At 41.0% G+C, this 27,960-nt stretch overlaps 1 protein-coding gene across 2 annotated transcripts in view; it reads left to right on the forward strand.

The window, feature by feature from the left end:
* Positions 1 to 27,960, forward strand: part of LOC126483773 (WW domain-containing oxidoreductase) — a 145,759-nt gene that overhangs the window by 17,930 nt on the left and 99,869 nt on the right. For both annotated transcript variants that reach the window (XM_050106927.1, XM_050106926.1), the window contains exons 2-3: positions 3,019 to 3,083; positions 18,945 to 19,181. In XM_050106927.1, coding sequence (XP_049962884.1) covers positions 3,019 to 3,083; positions 18,945 to 19,181 — 302 coding nt within the window. The remainder of the gene's footprint in view (positions 1 to 3,018; positions 3,084 to 18,944; positions 19,182 to 27,960) is intronic.

Below are 27,960 nucleotides of genomic sequence, written 5' to 3' on the forward strand. Positions count from 1 at the left end.
CCCACCAAATGCCACCGGAAAAGGATAGTACATGGGTACGATGACTCGACCAAGAGTGATATGGCAGAGGTGACAACATAGGAAAGGGAGAAGGAAGTGACGCAGAAAAAGTGACATTAATGTCGAGAAGGCTGGCGGTGGCAGTGGTGGCCAACAACTCGTAACCTGCCAGTGGTGTCTAGGAGCAATGGACAAAAAGGCGTTTCCACATGCACCCAACTTGACACTGTTGCAGTGACAGGGATGGCCACAAAGAAGCCTGGAGCAGCAAGGCTGCCTGCAGCTGGAAACATGATGGTAGTGACAGTGGCTAGAGACTCATTTGAACCTGCAAACAGCATCAGGCACACCAGAGGAAAAGCATCGCTTCAGGTCCCTACACGACACCAGTGCAGCAACAAGGATGGCTGCGGAGGGGTGGTTGCATCACGCGACAGGCGGGTGGGGCGCTGGCAGAAGCTGATAGGCTCAACTGAAAGTGACGGACTGGTGGTGCTCGCTAGCTGTTGATGCACCAGTGGGATGTCAGCTGGTTGATGATGGGCTTGGCTTGAAGTGGCAGCAGTGGCATCCTGTGATAGCAGCAACTGCACTGATATCGTCAAAGGTGGCGAGGCCATACTGAAATGGGACCTGATATTATGCTGAGAGAGAGAGATAGAGAGAGAGAGATAGAGAATATTTTTGCAGCTGCCATAATCCTCCTGACCTTAGTCTCCATAAACCCGCTGGCCCCACACCCGCTATCCTACACTTTCCCCTTCTCTGTACTGTCTCCTCATCCCAATCCACACCTCCAAATCATGTTCATTGTATGATGCACCACACCAGTTCTGATACTGTGTATCAAATGTCTAGCTCATGCACCTGTCGCCCCTCTTTCCCACATTCCTTGCCAGCACATCTGCTGCCTCTCTCAGAGCTGCTAGCTACCCATCCCCAACCCCTCTTCCTGCTTCCCACCTTTTTCTCGTTCTACCCATTGCTCTTGACACAATCCCAACACCATTCCACCTGCCTAAATACCTTCCTGTGTGTGTGTGTGTGTGTGTGTGTGTGTGTTTTGAATTATCTTGTTCAAATTGTGTATAAACAAAAGAACGCTGTATAACAGACCAACTAGAGGCAGTGGGGTCATTAAGACTCTGACCTCATGTTTGAGAGAATGGAATTTACTCTGTGTGGTCATTCTGATGTAGGTTTTCTGTGGTTTTTTAAATCAGTTCAGCCAAATGCCAAGATCGTTCATTCAGAAGCACTATGGTCGTCTACCTGGCGTGTCCTCATCCAGATATATTCTGTCTGTGTGCATTTCAGCTAGTTATTTTCATTGTTTTATGATGACAAATTCTATATCATTATCAGATGATACATGGATGAATAAATAAATATTTCCATCTCTTACTGTGTATATTCTCATCCTTGCCAAAAGCTAAATATTGTGCTAATAAAAAGAAAATGAAAGTGCTCTTTTTGTAATTTAATCAGCTGTAACTGGGAAGATATTAGTAAATTGTCACCATTGAATAGAATTCTCAAAACTGAAAAAAATTTGGAGTCTTAGTCCCATTGTTGGATGATCAAAACAGCTTTATGGAATGAAGTAATCAATGTTTGAAGATGCAAAATGAAAATATGTGTGATATGAGGCCAATTCACAGTAGAAACATTATAACTTTTAAGTATTGTTGAATAAGTGTTTTGAAGTGTTCTTCACTTTTTCTAAATACGGTTGAGCTCCTAATTATTTGACCCCTTCATATACACCAAAGTATTTCCTCTGCAGCAGTGTGTGCAATGTATTGAAACCTCCTGGCAGATTAAAATTGTGTGTCAGACTGGTACTTGAACCCAGAACTGTGCCTTTCATGACTTACTGACTGAACTATCCAGGAACAAGTTGGGACCTGCTTTTACAGCTTGTCCTGCAAGTACCTCTCTTTTACTTTCTAGGCTTCTTAGATGCTCTGCTGCATACTTTGCTGGATTAATATTATCGGTAATAAAAGAATTACCCCCTGGGTAGTGATTGTTTTTTGAATGAACCTTTTACTCAGTAGCAAAGTACATGGCGTTTTTAAACTTTCTGCAAATTAAAACTGTGCTGAGACATCATTCAAAAGATTAATTCTGGAAACAATCTCTAGGCTGTGCTAAGCCATTTTTTTGTGTTATCCTTTTTTCCGGGGTACTTGTCCAGTAAGATATGCATGGCAGCTTCTGTGAAGTCTGAAACTAATAGAACAGTATTGTCTCTGTAGCTGTTAAAACCAGCATGCTACCCAAATGTTTGGTGTTTCACTCTTCTCTCACAGAAGAACACTGATGACAGTTGGTGTCTTTGATGTGTATATAAGATATTCCACCCATATTCTCTCCACAATAAATAATTAAATTAATTAGTTAAATAAAATATTGAAAAATGGAAATTCAGTTCTTGTTCTCTCAATATGCAAGATCTTTGACCCCTCTCTCTGACATTGGAAAGGTAAAGGTCTGTCTTATGTCCTTTACCTTGCAAAATCCTGTTACTTCCTTTGTGTGTTTTTGAACTTTTCAAGTTGAAGAACAACTTTGGTGGCATCAAATTGGTGTAACAGATCATAAAGTGTTACAAAGAAGTGTTCAGTTTTGAGAGCTCAGTTTAATGAATGTAAGGTTTTTGTAACTTCTCATTTGAAATTCTGTGGCTGACTTCAGTTTTCTGGTAGAATCCACCAACAGCTTTACCCTTGAGGTATGGCTGAAATGTAATTTCCAGGAATAATCTCAGAGACATCATTTCAGAGAAAGACTGCAAATACAGCATGCCTGACACACGCAGAATATGGTATTAACTCATTTTATTAGCAATCTACTTTCCTGATAATGCTTAACACAAATGGGTGGAACATGTCTGGTTGAAAACAAAATAAATCTTCTGTCTTCATTCTTACGTACATGATAAATATTGTGCACTTAATATACTGTTGCTTTTTTGTGTTTGGATTGTTTTTGTAATATAATTTTTTCATGCAGCCATGCAACAAAAGGAACGCAATGGACACACCCAAGGACAGGAAAGAAGAAAGTTGTGTCAGGAGGTTAGTGTGTCTGTTTTCATCATGTTGTGGAAAAATATGTTACAGTAGTCTTATATTGTGTTAGTCAAGAAAGAATGTCATTTTCTTTATTGCTCTCTTCACTTACACTATGCTTACTGCAGTTTTTTCAGTTCTTACTCTTCCACATTTTTGTGTAAGACATACAGGTATTCCATTATGATCTGTCATCTTCTGCTTATGTAATATTCTTAATGCTTATCCTTTTAATCGCAATAGCCTGAAATTGTTGTATTGATTTTTCTGCACATTCTTGACAGTACTTTATTGCTTGGAATCAGAAATTGGAGATATTTCTTTTTCGTAGGTACCAAGGACGGATTTCGTTCCGAGTGTTACTTCAGTTATTACTTCTTGTATTCCTTAAGTGTTTGCGTGGTTTAAAGTGTTTCTCAACTCTTCAGAATTATGCTTCATACTTACCTACTTCACCACTGCCAAAAGCGAATCATTACAATGTTTCAGAAATGCACAATGTTTTCATCATGCTATATGTTGTCATGTTGTTGCAGCTTCTGAAACTCTTAACTATTTATTGCTCTTGTGAAGTAATGTGTTGTACTAAATGAACATCTTTATACAAAATAATTCATTTTATTTCCATGGTGTGTATGACTGAAATACTGTGATAAGACTTGTTTTCCATAATCTGCAATTAACAATAAGCAAGTGAAAACATGTGACAATAAATTGATTAACAGTTCTGATTACATTCTTAGTGTCCATTGTACCCCAGTGTGATTAGTTGCCGGCCGGTGTGGCCGAGCGGTTCTAGGCGCTTCAGTCTGGAACCGCGTGACCACTACGGTCGCAAGTTCGAATCCTGCCTCGGGCATAGATGTTTGTGATGTCCTTAGGTTAGTTAGGTTTAAGTAGTTCTAAGTTCTAGGGGACTGATGACCTCAGCTGTTGAGTCCCATAGTGCTCAGAGCCATTTGAGCCATTTTTTGTGATTAGTTCACCATTTATATAAAGGATTAGGCAAGTAGATATATAGCTATCTGCGGCTGTTTATGGATGATGCAGTTCTGTATGACAATATATCATTAGGAATGTGTTACAAGATGCAAGAAGATCCCAATTTCATCGGTGCTTGGCACAAAGGTTACGGTAGTTGCCGACCCTCAACAACAAATAAGTGTAATGTATTACATGTAAACAAACATAAAGCCCCACATTTTTAGTTTATGCAATTGACATGTGCTCTCTGAAAATCAGTGACATTTGTCAGGTATTGGGTAGTATCTGTCCTGAGTCTTTTGAAGGGGAATATCTACATAAATGTAGCCATGGGGAGGGGCAGATGCTGAATTAGGATTTATTGGAAGAATCCGAAGGAGATGTAATTCACATATGATGGATGTTGCAGTCAGTGAGTGTGCATTACCGTCATGGTGAAAGTAGAGAAATTTAGGTATATGCAAAAGGAAAATAAATATTTTCTGCTCTCTCAACACACACAATGTTTGAACATAATTATAAGCTGGGAAAATTATTTAGGTGCACCAAGTACCCAGTGCAGCATACCATTTCATGGCTTACAGGGTACCCCAGGAGGAATAGTCAGTATTCAGAGATGTAACAGGCTCAATCATCCAAAGCAAAAAGCTTTAGTAAACATGGGCTTTAAAATGCCTTAAGAACTTTGAGCACTTGTTCATCTTCGCTACTAAACAAGTTCTCACAACTCTTAAGGTCTGAGACATTTGCAATAAATGAACACTAAGTAAGGGGGTCAGTGTCACAGAGTACTCTCTACAAAAGCTAATTAGGATTCCATCTGAATCTGGCAACTTATTTGTTTTGAGGTCTTTCAGTTACTTCCCTGTGCCAGAGATGCCTATTTCTATGTCCTTCATGCTGAAGTCCGTGTGACAGCCAGACAATGGTTTATTGGTATGATTCTCCTGTGTGAATGATTAAGCACAGAATTTAAAATGTCAGTTTTCCTTTTGCTGTCATCTGCCTTCAGACTGGTCAACAAGTGACTGGATGTAAGCCTTCAGTCTGCTTAGTGATTTTATGTATGACCAGAACTTTCTCAGCAAGATGTTTGCTAAGGTATGATAGTGGAAGCTGTTGTATAATTCCCACATACATTGTCTTTTGGACACAGAAATTTCTACAGGCTTTTGCCTGTCAACATTTGCACATTCTTTCTTGAACCAAGAGTGCAATGGTTTCTGTTTCCTTAGCATTTTATGAGTTCGATCATTAAACCATGGAGGGTCTATCCCACCCCTAATACATTTACTTTGCGTGTACACCTCCAAAGTGCGACAGTTTGAACTTCCTCAACATCCATCGCACGGGAAGTAAGTGATGTCTAAGTGGGATGCTAACAACTGCTTATCTGCTTTTCCTTGCATAAATACTCAGGTAGCCTTCTTGATGGATTTATGAACTTTATTAACTGTCGTCACTATGATAGCATGATCACCAATCCTTGTCGATAAGGTCTGGATTGTTTGTAGCTACTGGGTCTAAAATACGCACATCAAAAAAAGTTTTGCATCACCTCAGTTCCAAGAGCTCTGGAACCTGTACAGGAAATCAGAATAGAGATCAACATAAACATTATTTCCGTCCTTTTTATTGCTCATGAAAACCACACATGGTATGTTCTACCACCATAGGGTGAGACCTTCAGAGGTGGTGGTCCAGATTGCTGTACACACCGGTACCTATAATACCCAGTAGCACGTCCGCTGGCATTGATGCATGCCTGTATGCATCGTGGTTTACTATCCACAAGTTCATCAAGGTACTGTTGGTCCAGATTGTCCCTCTCCTCAACAGCAGTTCAGTGTAGATCCCTCAGAATGGTTGTTGAGTCACATTGCCCATAAACAGCCCTTTTCAATCTATCCCAGGCATTTTTCGATAGGGTTCATGTCTGGAGAACATGCTGGCCATTCTATTCGAGTGATGTCATTATCCTGCAGGAAGTCATTCACAAGATGTGCTTGATAGGGGTGCGAATTGTTGTCCATAAAGACAAATGCCTCGCCAATATGCTGCCAGTCAGAGGATGGCATTCACATATCGTACAGCCATACAGCGCCTTACATGACCACCAGTGGCATACGTTGGCCCCACATAATGCCACCCCAAAACAGCAGGGAGCCTCCATTTTCCTGCACTCACTAGACAGTGTGTCTAAGGCGTTCAGCTAGACCGGGTTGCCTCCCAACACGTCTCTGATGATTGTCTGGTTGAAGGCATATGCGACAGTCATCGGTGAAGAGAACGTGATGACAATCCTTTGTGGTCCATTCAGCATGTTGTTGGGCCCATCTGTACCTTGCTGCATGGTGTCATGGTTTCAAAGATCGACCTCACAATGGACGTCGGAAGTGAAGTTGGCACATCATGCAGCATATTGCGCACAGTTTGAGTTGTAACAAGATGTCCTGTGGCTGCTTGAAAAGCATTGTTCAACATGGTGGTGTTGCTGTCAGGATTCATCTGAGCCACAATTTGTAGGCAGCAGTCATCCACTGCAATAGTAGCTCTTGGGCGGCCTGTGTGAGGTTGTTATGGAGAGTGCCTGTCTCTCTGTATCTCCTCCATGTCCAAACATCATCACTTTGGTTCACTCCAAGATGCCTGGACACTTCCCTTGTTGATAGCCCTTCCTGGCACAAAATAACAATGCTGATGTGATAAAACCATGGTATTGACTGTCTAGGCATGATTGAACTACAGACAACACGAGGCATGTACCTCCTTCCTGGTGAAATGACTGGAACTGATCGGCCGTCGGACCCCCTCCATCTAAGAGGCACTGCTCATGCATGGTTGTTTACATCTTTGGGTGGGTTTAGTGACATCTCTGAACAGTCAAAGGGACTGTGTCTGTGATACAATATCCATAGTCAACATCTATCTTCATGAGTTCTGGGAACCGGGGTGATGCAAAACTTTTTTTTATGTGAGTATTTCCATTGTGTGTGGGTTGTCAAAATAGTTGTTCAAGGTAGTTTTCAGAAAACATGTTCAAAAGTACTTCACAACACTATCTGTCTGTACACTGCAGTGAATCCAGAGACATGCCAGCCTATACTACGTAGATTAAAAGTCACCTCCAGCTAGTACTGCGTGATCTAGGTATTTCTGCACTATTGAGTGTAGACTTCCCTTGAATGATTCTACAAGTGTCACATAAGAATCAGGTGGGTGGTGAAACCAATTGATTAACTTGAGTTTACCTAGGCCTGCTACTTGCGTCCACATTACTTCACAATCGGAGTCAATTTTGACCTTGATAGAGAGAATATTATTTCAACAGCAATGAATGCTCCCCCTCCTATGGCATCTAATCTGTCTTTTTGATGTACACTCTATGCGTTACTAAATAATTTGGAGCTTTCCACTTAGTGTTCCTAGAATAATTTGAGCAGTAACTTCAAGAACTTTATTATGAATACTTTAACAATTTGCTGTTAAAATTTTGACAGTTGAAGTTTACCTTCTTTATAAGAAGTCTGATTTCACTCTCTGTAAACTGACTGGTGAGCTTTCATCAGAGGCACTCAAACTACCACCTAGCCTAAAAAAAAACCATGTGCACTCCACAAGTACTCTGCTAACCAAGTAGCTGCTTCCTTTGTGTAGTGTACTCCTAATCTATCAGGGGGTATACTATAATCCCTCACCACATAATATGAGTCTACACATCTGCAGCAAAGACCATCATGGAATCACTGGAGGCTTTGGTTGAGACCCGTCACTTGGGTCCAAACCAAAGGACCCCTATCAGCTTTAGGAATGATGCTGCAAGTTGTGAGCTCTACTTGCACCCTACATGGGAGGCCACCAGTCTGCACCCCTTCTACTAGATGCCTGTACGAACTGAGGATAGCTTTGGAGCCCAAGCGACAGATGTCATTGGTGCCAACACGAACTGCAACTTGCAGACAATTGCGCCCTGCACGCTCGATTGCTGCAGGCAGGGCCCCTCCAAATCTCTGATGAGGCCCCCGGCAGACATACTGAGTGCCAGCCCAGGACCCTATTTTCCTTAGGGGCTTCTTAATGCACCTAACATTCGTGCTTCTGATAACTAGTGAGCCCTCCACCTTGTGCCTACTCAGAGCCAGAGCCTGCTGAAGGAATGGCCACTTGTCCGCTCACTGAGTGAATGGGTGAGGCCAGACAGCCAGCCTCCACATTGACTATCCACCATAATCACCATGAATATGTTACAATCTGCAACTCATCATGTGGTGAGCATGAACCCCTTGCAATGGGTACACTGCAAGGTGCCTTGGTAGCAGAGCACGTGAGCAAAACGAGTGACACCTGAGTTGTCCCATGCAATGTGCCAGATGCTCTGCTACCGCTATACCCAGAGGCAGCAGCCTGCCGGTGGCTGACCATTGCCATAAGCGTCTCCAGCTGCATTCACATACTGCGTCCAGCTCCTCCTGCACCCGCCTACAGCATGCACACACACTATCTGTGGTGTGCGTACTGTAAGACCCTCAGTACACACACCATCAGATTATTTGACTTGTCGCTCTAACGAATTAGGCGAGTGTCAGCAATATGTCTCGTGGTCTTATCATGTCGTGTTTATCTTCTGCCGTTAGATCAGACGATAGAAATGCCACTTGCATGCTTAGAGTAGCAGATTGATGGTAACCAACTTTAAACAGAACTTGATTAATTTTCACACACATTTATTAAAATAATAACTAGCATGAAAATTACTTAACTTGGTTGTGGATGCTATTAACAATTGACAATCTGAAGTTCCTTTGGTATTAGTATGTTAATCTTATTCTCACATATATCTCTGATACTTGACAAAAGTGTCTATACATTTATCTTCAAGGCTATGTACAGGAATATGGTAATCTTATTTGGCGCAGACTGAAACTTGACTGGTACAGACAAATGTAGAACTTGTACAGACTAATGCAGACTGGTACAGACTGGTGCAGACAAATGCAGACTGACTAATTGGAGGTCTGTACACTCATTATAATACCTTGCACGTTCATGTATCATTGCGCGAGTGTGATCCGTGAGGAGAAAAGGTTCTACGTTAGCAGCAATCTCATTGACTGCGTTACATATTAATACGCGGCTCGGCGGAAGCAGAATTTGGTCCGTGTCTATGGCAGCGCCACCTCATAGTGCGGAGACGGATGAGTGCTGCGCCTGCACTGTTGTGCTTAGCGGGGCACGCTCTAGTGAAAAAGTTGTGTACACGCTGACTACGTGTAACTATGTACACAACACTATCCATCCTACTAACTTAAGATTTAAACAGTGAAACAAACAGAAAAAGCTTAAATATCTGCCTTGCGAGCCTCCTGAAGGTTCACCAATGGAGGCTGGTAGCTGACTATGTTGTGGCGAATGGTTATTGGCTATCCAGAAGGAACAAAAAAACGACTACTGTGCTGCAGACTGCACGAATATACACATTACCATTATTGAAACACAATACAACACCTCTCAATTACGTGAATCTATGAATGAAACTATGCAGGCACATAAAAATATAAAAATATTTAAAAATTAAACTGTGAACACAACAGGAAAGCTAAATATTAAACTTGCTAGTGTCCTGGTGCTTCACCAGCAGAGGCTGATGGCTGACTTCTGTATCAGATGTATCAACAAACTATGAAATTTGATCAAAGCAGTTTGCTGTGTTGTCGGAAACATGCAAAAGGTATCAAGACGTGCATCGGATTGGCAACTGTGTGCCATTTATTTGTTTAATGTTGTCTACAATAATTCTCATTTCAGTTCAATCTGTATTGTTTTATTTTATTTTATTGTATTTTATGTTTCCCTCATGAACCATAATTTGGTCATTTGCTTCTGAAGCTCTAACCATTTGTGTGTGTGTGTGTGTGTGTGTGTGTGTGTGTGTGTCATTGTGAACCAGAGATTACTTTGCTGCTCATTGAGAAACAATATACTTCGTAATGGATAATTGTTAAGCCAGTGCTTCAGTGGTTGCAATACGAATATACTTCTGCTTAAGAAGAACCTTCAGTTGCATGTTTTATTGTCAATTTTGCTGAGACCAATGAAATGTCAAATTCTTGTTGGTGAATCTTAAGCCATAAATAGCATTCTTACAACTAATACATGCTATAAACATAAAATGGATACAGATAAACCAACAGAGAAAATATTATGCCCAACCTTATTGACAAACATTGGAGGATTCTGTGTGTTCAACTGTTCTGCTACGTGCATATTTGTCTTCACCTTGGTCAGCTGTTTGCCTGAACATGTGTCATAGTTATGTCCCCTTACCTGAATTTAATGATTCTGAATACTGCATTAGGAATGATAAAAATACATGCATGTCTAGTTTACTCTGCATGTAGACTTTTATGTTTGTATCTGTAACTCTGTGTAGCTTTTTTAATGATAGTTGATACAGCTACATCATGAACGCTTCTCCCAGTTTCTATACTAGTGTGTTATAAGACAAAGATTGTACTTCAGGAAAGCATTTCTAACAAGAACCAAAGATAATATCTATTCTTGTGTGTAGTGTCCAATCTGTTGTCATGATCACTTTGGATTTGAGTCACAAATATGAATTTCACCGAGGTACAGTCTGGCGTTATTACTAATCAGTATCTGCAGCACAACTTATAATCCTTGGTGTACGGTATTTATAAATAACCTCTTAGAATCATGTAGTCTGCCATGAAATGTTCTTACAAGCAAAATTATGAGTACAGAATAAACAAATACCAGTACGTGAAGAGTCCAGTTTGTGCTCCATATTGTAATGACAGTGTGTTGTGCAAGGTGTGGCTTATTGTGATGTGTCACAGTTGGAGCTTTTGGTACTGATTAAATTCTACGACAGTGTTCTCCTTAGATGAACTGTTTCCTCTGCCATTACAACATAGATTTCCTGGTACTTACCAGTACTCCCTTTTGATAGTGGCAATAGGGTCTGAAATGTCCCAGCTAGCATCAAGGCAGATGGGGTAAGGTTGCCAAAGCCACTACGTCCCTCCACTGTGTTGGTTTAACACTCTATGACGTTTCGCTGTCAGCTGTGTCCTTGAATTTTATGATATCCTTGGCAGTGTTGTTTTCCTGGTGAGTGCAGTTTCCTGGGCTTCCAGCAGCTGGTGGCATCTCATTGTCATCATAATTTAGGCAGGCAGCTCAGCTGATGGCCTTGTTTTTCAGTGATAGCAGTGGCCCCTTGTGCATTTCCCAAGGCGTCAGCATGAACATGAATATAGTACTGTGAGCGTAATTTCATTAAGACGACCAAGATTTTGGAATTTCCAGGGATAGTATGCACCCGGAGTATACATTTTGTTTAATGTTTACGAGGACAGTGCAATTAACAGAAGCTGTTGTGATTACCAAAGGTCTGAATCGTCTAGTATACTGCCCTTTGGTGGCCATAGTACACATTAGATTACAAAGACAGAAAGAAATCACTCTATCTCCTGTCACCTGGAATACCTTTGAAATGTCCTTGTCCACACAGCCACTCAGGATGGAACCTCAGTTTGCAGTTATGACACTGATGTGGTGCTCATGAGAGGAGCAACAGTAGAAGTGTCTGTGGCTGCTGGCTAGAACTTGCCATCAGATCTGGATAAGCAGCAGGTAACTCAGAGTTTCCAACTAGTGCACTCCCTCTGGTTATCTCCAATACTGCCTTAGGAGGCAACAGCTGGGGCCAGTCAGTGCAAACAGAGTTGGTGGCCATTTGAGTAGAGCAGAAGTGACGTTACTGACTCACATACTCTCAGTGAGTATTTCCAGTACTGTCATAGGAGGCTGTGAGAAAATGGAAGAGGCACTCAGCTGATGAAAACACTTTGTGTTGCTACGTATGTTAGATAAAGAAGCATTTATTCTGAGAATACTATTGTATATTTACTCACGAAATATAAACTCAGATGGAGTGGCCCAGTGAATAACTGCCACAATCCAAATCCAAAGGTCTGGTGTTCAATTTCCAATTGTTCCTGAGACTTTTTACCCATCACTTGTTGCTTCTTTCAGCAGTGGCAATTATTTGTTAATGTGAAAAATGCAAAAGACGAACATTGTCACCAAATCCACATTACACTTTAAAATTTGGGTCCCACCCTCTGCCATAACTGGCTGGGTGAGTGATTTCTAAGGTTGAAAGAAGGCAAAGGGTATTCCACCTCCTACAGGATGATACCTTGTAAAACACTGTGGTGTTCATACCAACTTTTAGACTGAGGAAAGCTGTATATTTTAATTTGAAAATGAAGATCAGATGTGTAGCAGTTGTTTCAAAAGCTGATAAAGAAATATGCACACAGCCCTCCCAATATGCAAATGATAGTTACTTGCGAGGCACTGCAAGTTTTATGTAAGTAAATGTTTCATTTTAATATAAATGGCGAAAGCCAGTAATTTGTTTCATCATTATGTGGACAGACGGGTTTCATTATTCACAAATAATTTTTCATGCTTTCCACATCAAACCCAACAATATCCCTGTTACTTTAAATTCAGGACTGATTCAAAACAACTTGCAGTAACATTGAAAGGCAAGGCATCAGTATTGAGTGTGCAAGTGGAATTCTACTGTCAAATGCAGAGGAAAGTGCAGATAGGTGGAAGGTGTACATTGAAGGCTCTAGGAGTGGAAGGACTTTTCTGATAATGTGACTTGAGAAAAACTGAGCTATCTCCTGAGGACATGCAGCTGAGCTGCAACCGATCCCCCCCACCCCCCCCCACCCCTCCCCACGAACCATTCCCTCCATGGTCTACACCTGCAACTGCGGAGACGCTATCTCAGTTGCCAGATCATTTTGTTTCCTGAGAGTTGCCTTAATTAAACTCACTATTGGTTCCCAAGCCTTGTTAAGATTATAGCTGCAATCTCGGTAAGATCCTGGTGCTTTCTTTCGTACTCCATCGCGTGGTTCTAAGACAAACAGTGCTCTGCGACCAATGACTCGTTGGGTTACATCAGTCGAGGGTGCCTCTGGTGTTCTTGTCAATGATCTTTGATGGTGCACACTGTCTGTCCAATATATCTTTCAACATTGACAAAGAATCTGGTATACAGCAGCCTTCTGCAGACCGAGATCGTCTTTGACACTTCCCAAGAATGCTGGTGTTTTATAGGGTGGGCAAAAGACAGTTTTTACTCAGTGCTTCTTCAATATGTGTCCAATTTTTCCAAATAGTGCACCAGTGTGGTACAGTGTCAGTGGCTACCTCTTCCTGCATGACCCCTTCCACTTCCATAGCTTTTACTGTTACGATGGGGCGGAGAGCGCACCTAGTCTACTGTTCTGGGTACCCGTTTTTTTTTTCCATAATACTGTTCCCAGGGTACTTAGAATGGTAGATTAGGCACGCTTTTCGCCCCACCAAAACAGTACATCCTGTGGAAACAGAAGAAGTCACAGAGGAAGAGGCAGCTTCTGCTTTTATACTGCACACTGGCGCACTATCATGAAAAACTGGATGCATGTTGAAGAAACGCCAAGTAAAAACAGCCTTTTGCATGCCCAAATGAAAAAAAATGAATATTCAATGAGCAAAAAGCTTTTTTTTCCATGGCTCTTCATTATTTGGAGATATATTTGATACCAAAATTCTGAGAATTATGCTGAGATTGCCATGTGTCATTGAAGATCTTGTTTTAGATTTTACATTTGCCATTCATCAAAAAAATTGCTTGCAGATATGTGTACTTCCAAGTACGGGCACCTGTTGAAGTGCTAACTTGGATAGGTTGGGATGATTATCAGGTCTGATACATTTTTATATAAAATCATCAGTCCATTCTGCAGGCAACTCTGGTATGTTGTCTTATGGGTTTCGTTACCTTTAAGTTCAGTCAACTTCGTCTATATGTGTAACATGATGTCTTCATTCTTAACCTCAAAAGGATTTTGAAACATTTTTATATAGGGCTCTCGATTTTTTAAAATCTGTGAATTTATTGTCAGACTCATTCCTTATTATTTGCAACAAAGATACATACATGTTGAAATCCAGTATCTCCCAGTGACCCAACTGTCTTTTCCCTTTCTCTTGAAAAAGATAAGCATTTCAATAAATACTTGAATATGTCCATACATTTCTACACGTATTACCTTGGAGCTTTATATTTAGGTTGGTGGGGTATGTAGTCATGTCAACTAAAAAAGCCAAATCATTCAACCATTGTTCATTCTCCAAAAACCTAGAATTTTGTCCTTTGTCTGTCTCATTAAGGTTTTTTATCACCCAACAGAGAATAAAATTGTGTGAGCATTGCTGATCTGCTGAGCCATATGATATCATGCCTTGGGCCTGCTCCTGACAGAAAGGTCTGAAATTGTCTGTGATTTAGTCCTGTTGTGTATATGAAATTGACAGATAATATACCTTTTTCATTACATTCTTCAAATCAAGATCTTTGGTACACAGCTGTTCTTTGTGAATAATGTAATAGTGTTTTACAATTGTGTATGTCATGCGATTACTCATCAAAGCCACAAATCTGTTTGTTCTCCTTGTCATCAGTGGCGCACCATCTGTTAGCCCTAAAAGATTTTCACCTTGAAGGTCAAACTTTTCCAAACAACTTCTTATTTCATCATATGTGTCGTGTCCCATTGTCTTACGTTTCATTGAATGCAAGTCAAATAATTCCTTGATTGCAGTGTAGTTCTCTGTCACTCTTCTTACAAAGACTGTCATCTGAAACATCAGCACTTCATCAAGCGCTAAGCTGTAAAGCACACATTACTTTAATTGTGTTTTGAGTGAAATTTCAGTATCTTTTGCTATGTCATCAACTCAGAGTGCTATAGTTTGATGTGACAAGCTTGTATTTTTCACTAATAATGTCCATTCTGGACCCAATGCTGATGCAAAGATTTCCAAACATTCTTTGATGAATTCTCCATCAGATAAAGGTTGTCCTCTTTTGGCAATAACTTCTGTTGCCTTAAAGCTTAGTTTTGTTACAGTCTCTGAGTTTTCTTTTGGTATTTTAAACATGGCCTGCTGACCAGCCAACAAATATAACAATCTTCATAATCACATGTCTTCTAGAACAAAATAATGAATATTCTCATAAGTCTCATTAGTCAGTCAAAAATCAGAATAAAATGTAGGTAAACAAGCAGTTGAGAGGCAAAGTCAGTCTCTAAGAAACCTGAATTACAATAAATTGAATTCTTCTTTCCTAAACTTGTACACATCAAAGAGGGATGTATATACTGGTATGTATAGTTTGACACCAGTTCATAAGGATACAGTGCACTATCAGTGTCAGAGGCTTTGGAGCTTGTACATGAGCATCGTTTTCTGGCAATGTTTCTGCTATCAGTTTCATACTAAATCATGGAAGCCACCATGAAATGTGCGACAGAGACAAACATACGCAAAAGAGTGGCTAATAAACCATAGTTACCACACGTGTTCACCGAACAAGCAATATCACTGCCAACATGGCTGCCATATTAGGTGTCATCTTAACAGCTCACAGCAATCCCAGAAACATGCACACACAAGCCAGGCAACTCAGCTCTATGGTCCTGTGGCGCTACTTCTAACCACACATCACCAGAAAAACCATGCTCTTGTGTGACAGATTACGTATATTTACGTACCTTTAATCTCCTTGGGAGCTGACTATTAAGCAGCGCACAGCCACTGCAACAGCGTAGAGTGTATCTGTCTGACTGACTGACTGACTGAACTGAAACAAAGAAAGCAAGTAAGGGCGGGCGAGGACGTATGCTTTCACTCATTGCCCACGTGGCCCACATAGCACACGGATGAGTCACTGGTTGTGAAATGTGCAGTAGGTAGCAAGTAAGGAAGAGGACAGTTAGTAGATTAGCAGGTAGGCAAGCACCCCCTCACCCCATATGCATGTTTGTTTGTGCCCATGCACAATCAACAAAGCAAGTTAATTTTAAAAAACTGTCCTCGCTACCATGTCTGAAAAAACAACTACTTCATCATGCTATGGCAGGCCATATAAATCATATTTTGTGAGAGTAAACCATGTTTTGTGAGAGAAAGTTGTGGAACTCCTAACTTATGTATATTTGTTAAGTACTAGCTGCTCTTGTATTTGTTCAAAATGCACTTTCCTGATCCAAGATCCATGAATACAAATTTCAAATTGTGTCTGCAAGTCTGGGCAGTGATATTGAATCAACTTGCTCTTTAGGATGAGCCTTTGTTTTACTTTTGCTTTCATAGACAAGAGCAGTGTGGCTAAACTTGTTACACTAGTTGCATACTGCTTGCTAGAAGGGGCAGTTCTAGTGGCATTCTTGTTGTTTCCGATGTTCCTCTTGCTGCGTCATTTGTCATTGGTGTAGTTCATTAAAGTATCTCCGGTAGTTTAAGGTATGCTGAAGTTATGTTTATCATTTAATAAATATTCTGTGTTGGGTAATCAGGTGTGCTGTTTTATGTATGCTATTTAATTCACTTGATTGATTTCAAAAGTAAACAATGTCATCTTCAGATGTGCTATACGCAACACACATAACAGTATTAAATATAAACCCATTACAGTGCACAAATATACAAAGTGTCAAAAAATTTTACAAAATAATAATTCCTTAATTAAATTTTAAAAAACAAGCGAACTAAAAGGTCATATGAGAGGGCAATGTGGTAAGTGTATTTGTGGCCCCAACCTACACAGGAATGTGTATTACACTCACCTCATTATGTAGATAACAAAGAAACCAATTAGACTAAAATTCCATTGGCTTATCATTTGTAACAGTAAAGTCTCTTATTATAAAGTATAGGAACAGAACAACTTACACCCGCAAATTTCATGAATTCTTATCACCACTTTTATAACTATGGAAACAATTGTTTAATACACAATGTTTCCTCTCCAAAACACAAGGATGCTGCAGAGTGGTTGATGCCTTGAATAGACTGAATTGCATTTATTTATATGAACCATACATTCATTTCCACCAATAAAGAACCACACAATTGCCCTTTCTGCATGTGGAAACAAGAATTCCATTTGTCTGTGGCTGGTGATACAGTGCAAGAGAAAGACCCCATTCATTATAGTCCACTAAAATATGTTATTGTACATTCAGAAGACATTCAATACCAATTTTCTACAGTAAGATATTGTAGTGAGCTGTGTGAAGACAACTTATGAACAAGATGATGTATTATTATCGATCCTGTGTTCTTGAGACAAAGGAGCCATCAACTGCTTCAAGTGTTGGGATTCAGGAAGTTCCATTCAACTCTTGATAACCTAAGTGTATTGAAGGTACTAATATTGTTGTAACTACAACCAGGATGGTCGCGGGGTAGCAAGGACGGAAAGCACGGCAGGACCCGCGGAGAGGTCCGCGAACAACAACACAACAGAGGAGGACGGACACGACCAATGAAGGACAGAACGAATACAACAAGACGGAACAACAGAGTCACAGGGAAACAAACACATCCACTTGTACACAAACTAGGAAGTAAGCAGTCTAGTGCAAATCGAGGTGTAAACCGACATAAGCGAGATTAGACTGACTGCCTGAGCGAGAAGCTGGCGCTTAAGTACGCTATCGGAGGCGCCACTATTGGCTGCTGGGACCATGTGTTTAACTGTGACGCCCTCACACTAAAAGCGGGCCAGGAGGCGCGCACCACCACAGCTCACGGCGCGATGGTGCAGAGACCTCTATGGGTCTTCGACGTCCATGACGTCTGGCGCGGATTGAAATTCCGCGGCGCGCGGTATCAGAAATATCAGAAACTTTCTTACACAAATGTTACCTCACATAATTTTTTGACAACAGCGACAAAGCTTATGGGAGTTTGTGTGGATATGTGACAGCTTTCTGTGCTCTTTCTTGGCTGGATTATTCTTCTGTCTGTCATGAACTCTGAAGATCCAGTTCATACAAATTTTTCCAAATAAGAAGTGTTCTTCATCGCATTGTACACTGTGGATGGCAAAGGCTGGTGATTGATGGGTACAGTTTGAGCTCTTAATCCTTTCCCTAGTTAGCTGCCTCCTTATGTCAAAAGGCAACTACTCATGGTGCAAAAAGTTTACAACTTTCATCACCACAACACTGGCACTAGATACGGTGAAATGGTTACTTATTTAGTAACCAACAGGCCACTTGTTATTTAAGGGACGGAACACCTCAGTAACATAGGAGTGATGAAGTTAAATGCTTCCTTACTCACAGACTTGGATAAACTGTGAAGCACAGGTTGTCCTTGAATTTCATGAAGTACAAGAAGGCAGGTGCTCCAGATATGCTTCGAAACCAACCTTTTACTCCATATTGTATCATTGTGTATACTAATGGGCCTAAGTAGGGAACAGTGTTGGATATTCAGTCACTTCACTACCTGCAGTGTAATAACACCATAAAATAAAAGTAAATGTCTATGTGAGGGTGGATTGCATTTCGCATGAACATCAAACAAGCTTGTATAACAGGATAACTGCAACCTGAACTTTCACAGTCCTCCTTTATAGAACTAGCAAATATGTGTGACCCCGCTCCCCTTTATCACTCTCCTCCTTCCCAACCCACCCCTACAGACACAGTGGCCCAACTTGGACAAGTATAGTTCCCTGTTGGGGTGGGTCTTGGGGCATAAAAGACATAATGAGTGGGAGAAAAGAACAGGGAAGACATCTACAATTTATACACAAATCTGTAGTGTTCTATTGTTTTTTCACCATTTGTTTTACATATTTATTTAGTGAAAGCTGCTCTTAGCAAAAAGAATGTTTATGGTAATGTATATATGACTTAACTAAGAATTTCCACTTATCAGTTTCATTGAATTATTATTGAGGGATCTAATACTAAGATGAATTTATTGCAGATCTTCCATTTGGATGGGAAAAATGTGTGTCTGAAGACGGAAAAATATTTTATGTTGATCATGTAAATCGTCGTACAACGTATACTGATCCAAGACTGGCATTTGCAACAGAAGAGAAGGAACATCCACATGACTTTCGTCAACGATATGATGGTTCGACTACTGCTTTACAGATTTTACATGGCAGAGATTTGACAGGAAAAGTTGCTGTAATAACAGGTGCTAACACAGGAATAGGTAAGAGTGAAGATTTATATTCATGAAATAAGGCCACTTTTACCTTTAAAGAATATCAAAGCCATAGGTATGTTAATAGATCATAGACTTCATTATATTAGTTAGTTATATTTTATTGGAACAGAAAGTTGGTTTTGGCTTCGCATAAATCATCAGCACAGAATTGAGGAAATATTTAAATAGTTTAACCCATACAAATGTACTCGTTGTGAATATCATGCATCATCATGATTTAGCATCCTGCTCATGTGTGAAGTGCAAAATTATTGTTGCAAACAAGTGTATTGCGGCAATATGTACTCGCTTCAAGAATGTCGATACTATAGACATAAGCAGCTTGGAGTGAATGTTCCATAGAGTCCACAGTGTTCATTTAAATTCATCAAGAAAGGAGTTACTTGTTGACAAAATATCGACTCATATTTTGAGGAATTGTGTGGAAAATGGAAAAAGTGGCAAACAAATACAAATGACGTGTTTCAGGTGAGTTGCAGACAATAAAGTCATCAGTCAGATGCAAATAACCAAGTGGTTTAAACTGAAAAGGACAGTAGCAAACAGTCAAGTTGCAAGTCTGATGTAAGTTACGAAGAGGTTTAAACTAAAAAGGACAAAGGCGAATGAAGCTTAACTTTTGCAAGCTCCAGAAATAAACTCGCATATTGATAGCTGCCAGGAAGCAGAAGCAACATACAACAAGCACACCCAAGATTTTGTATGTACATGATATCATCCTGCAGAAGAAGAATAAGCAACAACAGAAGAAAACACAGCAGCCATACAGACAATACGGGGAACAGCAAGCAGACAGAATGTAGTGCACCTCTCTCACCTGAATGATTTTTAACTACAAGCACAAAGAACAAGGAGCTTCCAAGATAAGTGCCACTTCAATGAACCAGCATAACCTATTGAACTGTAAGAACCAGATATTGATTGATTAGTTGATCATTTTTGTAAAAACCAACAATACACAGCTTTTCCAAATCTTCATTTCTTCATCACTTTTCAATGATTACTGCCATCTTCACTATCAAGTTTGCAGATGTACTTCAAAACTGAATCAGTATTCTCCTTAATATCGCTTATCATAGAAGTATCTACACCATACTTATCAGCTAACTTACAACCAGTTCTCCTTTTTTTTAATGAATCAATGATGTTTACTTTGTCTTTAAGTGATAATAATACTCCCTTCCACTTCAAAGCAAAGATGCGACGTGGTGCAGGGGTCTAGCAATTGGCAACTGTCTAACTCAAACAATAATTAAACAAACAGGGCAAAGACGGCTATGACGGGCTATGACGGCTGTGATGATTGTCTGCTGTACTTCACTATTTGGCACCATGGGAGGATTACCATCATGCCTCTACGGTTGCAGTGAAATGTGCAGATTTGTCCAGTGTTGGCTCAAAGCTGGACCACTACAAAAAAAGTGAACCTATCTGCATTGATGGTTTGGTGCTGTTGTATAGGAACTAGACTGGTGCTATATATGCTATTGCATCCACTTCCATTGTTAAAGACCAAAAGCATCTCATAAAGAAATGAGCATGTGAAAGCCACTATTACTGTGCTGAATGTCAGCACTACCTTTATGACTATGACCGGCAGTCAGCATTATTGACTGTCATATTGAATAGACGTAACATACTTCAGTGAAATAATACTAGGCATCATGTGATGAAGAATTGCAATCCTTCTTCAGATAATGGCTAGTGCCACTGTTCTCTGGTGTACATGTTCCTCTGACTTCTCATCTCACATGTTGGAAAGATGGTTGGTAAGGAACCAGTTTGCCAAAGTCCCACAGCAGTCTCTATTGATGCCTTGTTGATAGCATGCAAATCAAGAGAAGAAACATACCCTAGAAACGTATCAAAGCTTTCTTCAAATCCATGGAATGATATTTAGAGGCTCTGGTTGCAGCATCTAGAGTGCTTCATGCCATTGTGATTCCTCTAACTGGGAGATGACATACAGTTTTCATTTTGCACTCAGCTTTTTACAAGCAATCTTCTTTGTAAATCAATTGCATTTTCCTAGCATCCTACCAATGAACCAAAGTCCACCACAGTAGAGAAGGGTACACAAAACCAGTATCAGAATGAGAACCGTAACAAGGATATGATCTGTGTAGTAAGGAAATGGGTTGCCAATGTTGGATGTGGTAAGAATAACAGATAGTGTGATCCTCATTTAAAATCATTTTATAAATTATAAATGAGGAATCAAATGTTGTTATGCCTGAAGCAAATTCCTACTGTTCTTGTGCTGCTGTTTGCACAGCTTGATAACACTGCCACCTAACAAACATTGAGCACACTATCTAGAATATGATTGCAAACTTAAGGCTGCTGATGCCATCTTCACTTTTTTTACTGGAAATTTATATTTTTCGTTTGATGCTCCCTTCTAACACTGAGAGAAGAAGAGTATGCTAACTTTCAGGGAAGGGTCTGCTGTGAGCTGTGATGCAATAGTGTGATGTAGTGATTAGTGCCACTGGCTGCTCTGCTACATGTTTCCAGTTCAAAACTGACCATGAGCCATTATTTGTAATTTAGTATTTATCATTTCTGGAAGGTTCTTGAAATATTTTGTGTTCATAATGTTACTGTTTTCTGAAATTATCAGTGTTTTTATTAATACCAGCAGTCTGAAATATTCCGTGTTTTACAAATAGCTGCACTGTCCATCCAGGAAGTCAGTTCTCTTCTGGATATGTGCTGGTGTTCATCATTATTGTACACAACATAAAGGAAGGTTGAACAGTTGAACAGTTAACTTGCTTATTAAGCTAAACATAAGATGGTACAGAATACAATAACAGGGAAGTCCAAACAGCGTAGTTTATCCAAACATAGGGCGTGACCCAATGTGATGACAGTGAACAGCACAACGAAGAATAAGGAATCTGCAATTGTCTGACAGTATACAGTTATTGTACAGATAGTCATAACAGAAATGGTCATCCTTGACCAGACGTAAATATAGCTTAAGTCCTAAGAAACTTCGGTTCAGTTATCACTGTTACAAAACTGCTCAGTAACACTAGATCCCCAGGAAGTAGACTGGTAACTGCTGGGTGGCATGGCAGAATAATGTGGAGTATTGCAGATTTAGTTGAGCTCCAACGTATAGGATGCCATAGCCAAGTGACGCAAGTGGCCAGGAGTGAAGCTGCAACCCTCACTGCTGGTAGCTGCACCGTGGCTTAAGTACACTGTAGTGAAGGACTACCCATGGGCTCTTGATGACCACATGTCCTGTGAACACAAAATAGTCTCTGTTGTTGCTGCGCGCACTGCCTGTGGGTGATAATGGTGGTTCCTGGTAGTAGCTGCAAGCATTACGCCTGTAAAGAGAATATTTGGAATTAGCAACGAATCCAAACACACAATGTAATGGTGAGGCACATAACAGTGTCCAAAGGAGGAGGAGTAGTAGGTCAAGAGCAGGCAGCCTGCATGGCATAGACATCATGCTGGAAACAGAATGGCCGACTAAGCAGGGGCCGAACCCTGCATATACTGCACACCTTCCCTCACTGCCTTACCAGGAAGGTTACAGGCAGCACAAGGGCAGCTGTGGCAGAACAACTGGGCCATTGTGGGGACGGCACCACCTGCAGAATAAGAAAAGCCGAATATGAGGCATAGTGTGGTGAGCATGAGGAAGACAATGAAAACACCATTTGCACGTGTGCTTGGGACTGTATCATGGTAAATGTGGAATTGCACACAGGAGTACACATCAGTGCCTGATGGGACTTCGAGATGGGCTACAGGTCCGACTGCAGTGGTGGCAGGAAGGACCAGGCCGGCCACAAATGGGTCAGCAGTGAGAGAGGCTACATCATTGGTTACAGGGCTGGCTTCAGCAGTGACAGAGCCAGCATTGTCTGGACCAGCAACGACACGAGAGCCAGTCACAACAGGGGCTGTCCTTGTGGAATCAGCGGTGGCCACCATGGGGGTGTGTGGCAGGAGAGGCGGTGGAGAAAGATGAAGATTGTGCAATGTATAAGGAAGCACAGAAAATCAGGTATGGAAGCAGGATGAGGAACAGGTCAAGAGGCAGCAAGGAAGGCATGCAGAAAGGTGTGGAAAACATAAACTGCGAGGAGCAGGAAGAGAAAATGATGAAGGGCGCATTTGGCTGCGGCAGGTCCCAACAGTGCTTTGAGGCATGTGGAAGTGCGCTTGGGATTGTGGAGGCATGTGGGTACAGAGGGAATAAAGGGGACAAGGAAGCAAGAATCCGAAAACAAGGACAGAACAGAAGGAGAAATGGAAGTCGGAAGAAGGGAAACATGTATGGAAGGACAGGTTGTGTTGGGGCCGGCAGTGCTGGAGGTCACGCGTGTAGACTGGAGAGAGGGCCATGTTGGCAGTGCAGGACTCATCGAAACTCGCCAGAGGTGCCAGGGAAAGAGGGAGGGAAAGGCAACTCTCCAAGAGTCTGACATGACACCTGGGTAGTAGCAGAGCCGGCCGTGAAGGAGCCAGTGCCAACAGGCAATGGAGCCTGTAACAAAGGTGCTTGTGAGCCCAGAGAGGACAGAGAAGATGCATTGGAAGAGGAAGGGGATGCAGAAGCATGAGAGACAGTGGGGGCAGCATAATGAGCCACGAGCTGTTCCCGAAATTTAGTGTAGGAGAGGAAAAAAGGTGAACTCCAGGATTAAGGGACGGAAGAAGGCAATAAGCCAAAGTGCCAGACCAGATGTGAAGAAGAACTTTTTTGTGACAGCCCTTGTTGATGACGGAGACCACAAAAGCTGATCAAGGATGGCAGAACCTGGCTCCAAAGTGTCTTTGTGAACCTGAAGCATCAGAAGTTGTGGCATTCATAATGGGGAAGGGGCAATAGCCAGAACACTAAGCTGCTCAAATGGAAGAATGGCAGTGGGCCTTGCCAAAGGATTGGCTGCCTGTTTTGGAATCAGTTCCCAAGCCAAGAGCTGACTTTCCCTTCATCAACTGCTGCAGAATGGCTGCCAAAGATGGTTTGTTCATGGGGACTGAAAGGAAGAAATAACAAGCACTGTTTGCTATTCAAAGCACATAGGACCAAGGTCCACAGATCACAGAAAAGTTCATAGTCCAACAAGGGCTGCACAAAAATTGTCACAGTCTGAGTGATAGAGCACATGCAAAGTTCAAGGTTCTGTAGGTGGTGCTCATGTAAGCTCAGTTCACAGTTGTCACTTATGATGACCAGAGTCTGAAATGCACGAAAGATAGGTGACTCTGAGAAGCACTAAATCTGACTGCAGAAAACAACGCAAAACCAATAATCCTCATCATTAATTGTAGTGCAGCACGCAGTACAAAAGAAGGCTGAACAGTTAACTTGTATACTGAGCCAAGCATAAGGTGGCACAGAATACAAAAGGGAAATCCAAATAGCATAGCGTATCCAAATCTCTGGTGCGGCCCGATATGATGATAGTTAACAGTACAACAAAGGAGGAGGATTCGCCAGTAGTCTGACAGTATCATCACAGTATCATCACAGAAAAGTAAAATCTCTCATAAGACAGACATAACAGAAATGATCACCCTTGGTGAGACATAAGTGCAACTCGCACTCCAAAGAAACGTCTGTTCATTAATTGCCATAGCACAATTACACAGTAGCACTGAGTCCCCAGGAAAATGGCTGCTGGCTGCTGGGTGGCACAGTGGAGTGATGCTGTGTGCTGCAGATTCGCTTGAATCCCAACAGATGGGAGGCCATTGGTGATCAGCGCTAGTGGCCTGAAGTGCGGCTGTGACTACAGCTGCTGCTGGTGGTTGCACCAAGGCTTCAGTACACAGTAGCGGAGGAATAGCAGCAGGCCCTTGATAACCGTTTGACCCACGGATGGAAGCTAGTTCGCAGCAGCAGCACCTGTGTTGTTGCTGCAGGCGCTGCCTACGAGCGATGATAATCGTTCCTGGTAATTTCTGCAGGCATTATGCCTATTAACAGAATATACATTATCAGCACCAAATCCAAACAAGTGATGTGCTAGCAAGGCACATCACAGTCTTTGAAGAAGGAATACCTGCAGGCCAAGAGCTGACAACCCATATGATGCAGATGTGCAGAAATGGAATGGCCAACTATGCTGGGGTCCTGCCGTGAACGAACTAAAGTAATAAATGTGCTTTCAGTGTTAAGTGTTGTATTTCAGTGATGACCTTGCGTTCAGGTTTGGACTTGAATATAGTTACAATGTGAAAATATTTAGTGACAACAGATGATCTCCATACTTTTCAAGAGAATTAAGTTATAGTGGGACTGGCTGATGAGACGTGGGAAACCGTTTGAGATTTTAATGGTTAAGATAATTATTTGATTTGAAGGCCCTATTGCCTAGTGATCTGAGGTCCTGAATTTTTCTGTGTAATCTCTATTTTTGATTCTGTTGCATCACTTCCCTCTCTTTCAACAAATGATGGGAACTCTGATTACAATTGCTAGCTTTTTTTGGTGTTTAACAGTGTGTACCAAGCTTTGTTACCAGTCTTGTGAATATTATGTTTTCACTTTGGCATGTCCTATATATGAACAGTATAATACCCAATACAGACATTGTGAAATGTAGGATGCTTATGGCAATCCATTACTAGAGAACCTAGTTTTCACTCTGTTGCAGACTGGCTACCACCCATCTCCCAGTCTGTTTAAAAAATTGTGCATGTGCAAAAATCAGTTCTGTTTGAGTTCACTGCTACCATATCATTGACCAAACAAAAAAAGTAATAACTCTTACGGCACCAGGTCAAATGCCACACAAACACAGAATTTCAGATCAACTCATTTCATATCAGTTTCTGGTACTATGTACTAAAACTTCACCGTACATGTGGTCAGCCTGTGCAAGAGGAAGATGAAATATTCCTGTCCTAGCAGTGGAAGACTATATTTTTAGGCCCAAAATGTTAGGCAGCTATCCATGATGATAAGAAAGGGCTCTTCACATGCTGTGATGTAACAAAAGTCAATTCTAAGGAATTATGAAAATATGGCTTGATGTAGAAGTAACAGATGAGAGAGAAAAAACACAAAACAAGTAAATTGTGAACTTGCGAAAGCTAAGAAACATTTTAACTAGCTAACATTGTTTGACTATGGAGAAGCAAACTGATGTCAACAACTACCATGACATTTCTGTTGTACCCCAAACTTACAAGGTATTCTCCAAAGCGCTGCAGGTGAGGCTGGTGGAAACACTAGATCATTAAATAGGTAACTATCAAGCTGTTAATGATTAATAAAAACTACCTCAGCTGTATTATTACACGTATATTGTGTTATGATGGTTTAATTCTTTGAACACCTTCATGTTGCTGAATTGTGCTTAGGTCATGACATTAAAGGCGATGTTACAGACCAAATCCAAAATGCTGCTCATAAACATTCTTCCGGCAGAAGTATGACCTGTGTGCTGCGTTCAGTAATCTTGATCAAGCTGGAGCCAGGAAAGGCGGATCCTGCTTTGAGCATATCTGTAGTTTGAAAAGAGTATTGGAAAATTACATCTCGAAGGATCAGGTAGTGTCTTTGTTGACAGCCAAAAAGCCTGTGATTTGAATGATTTGGAAGTACTGTTTGATGTCTTAAGCTTTGACACAGATATTTTCAAAAGTAAATTTTCATGTGAGAACTAATTTAATTAAAACTGGTGTCTGACAGAGTGATGGACTCTCTCCAGTTCTATTCAATTGTGTTTTAGGGAACGTTGTCCAAGAAGGGAAAAGGAATTAGATGGGGAAGCGTTACTGAACAAAGTTAAAATTGAAGGTTCAGAAAACAGTGTTAGAATCAACTGTCTTGCATTCAACAGTGATCTGATGACCCTGTCAAGAAAGAGAGAGAGACTACTGTAGAATAGATAAACATGCTGGATGAACAGGCAGAAAAAGTTAGCCCCCACATTTCTTTCGAGTGAACAAAGTACATAACTAACAGGAAAGGCTGGACTTGGAGAAGCTAAGAAGTACGAGGGTGGTTTGAAAAGTTCTCAGAACCAAATAGAAAAAAAGTAGTTACATCACTGAAACTTTTTATTATTTTTAAATGTTGTCTTCTTGTAGATTAATGCAGTTGGTCCAATGATGTTCCAGTGTCTTGATCCCATCTTTAAAATGAGAGCCTGCAAAATAGTTGTCAACTCTGTCTATCAATTCTATGTTTGAAGTGAATCTTCAACCACCAAGAAAAATTTTCAGTTTTGGGAACAGATGGAAGTCTGATGGAGCCATAGCAGGTGAACAAGGCAGGTGTGGCAACAGTTCATAACTTAGTTCATGTAATTTTGCCATGGCAATGGCATGTGTGTGCGGGCATGTGTCAAGAGTTGTGGCATCCATCTTGCAGATAATTTTTTCATTTCTAATTCTTCAGTTAAAATGTGATATATCCTTTCAGATGACACAATTTCACGCACTTTCAATTGGCGACCCTCCATGACCATTTTGTGCACTTCTGCAATGATTTCTGGAGTAGTGACACATCTTGGCTGACCACTGCACGGATCATCATCTAAGTTCTCCAGACCAAATTTAAATTCATTTGTCCACTTGGCAACAGTTGAATATGAAGGAGCAAAGTCCCCCAGTGTATTCTGGAAATCAGCACGAATGTCCTTTGCTTTCATACCTTTCTTTACAAAGTATTCAGTCACTGTTCAAATCTCAATTTTTTCCATCTTTGCAAATCACTACGTGAAAACAACAATAGAGCCACATCACCGCCACAGCTCTCTTCCAAGAACACCGACAT

The sequence above is a fragment of the Schistocerca serialis genome, chromosome 6 (assembly GCF_023864345.2).
Source record: "Schistocerca serialis cubense isolate TAMUIC-IGC-003099 chromosome 6, iqSchSeri2.2, whole genome shotgun sequence".
Taxonomy (NCBI): domain Eukaryota; kingdom Metazoa; phylum Arthropoda; class Insecta; order Orthoptera; family Acrididae; genus Schistocerca; species Schistocerca serialis.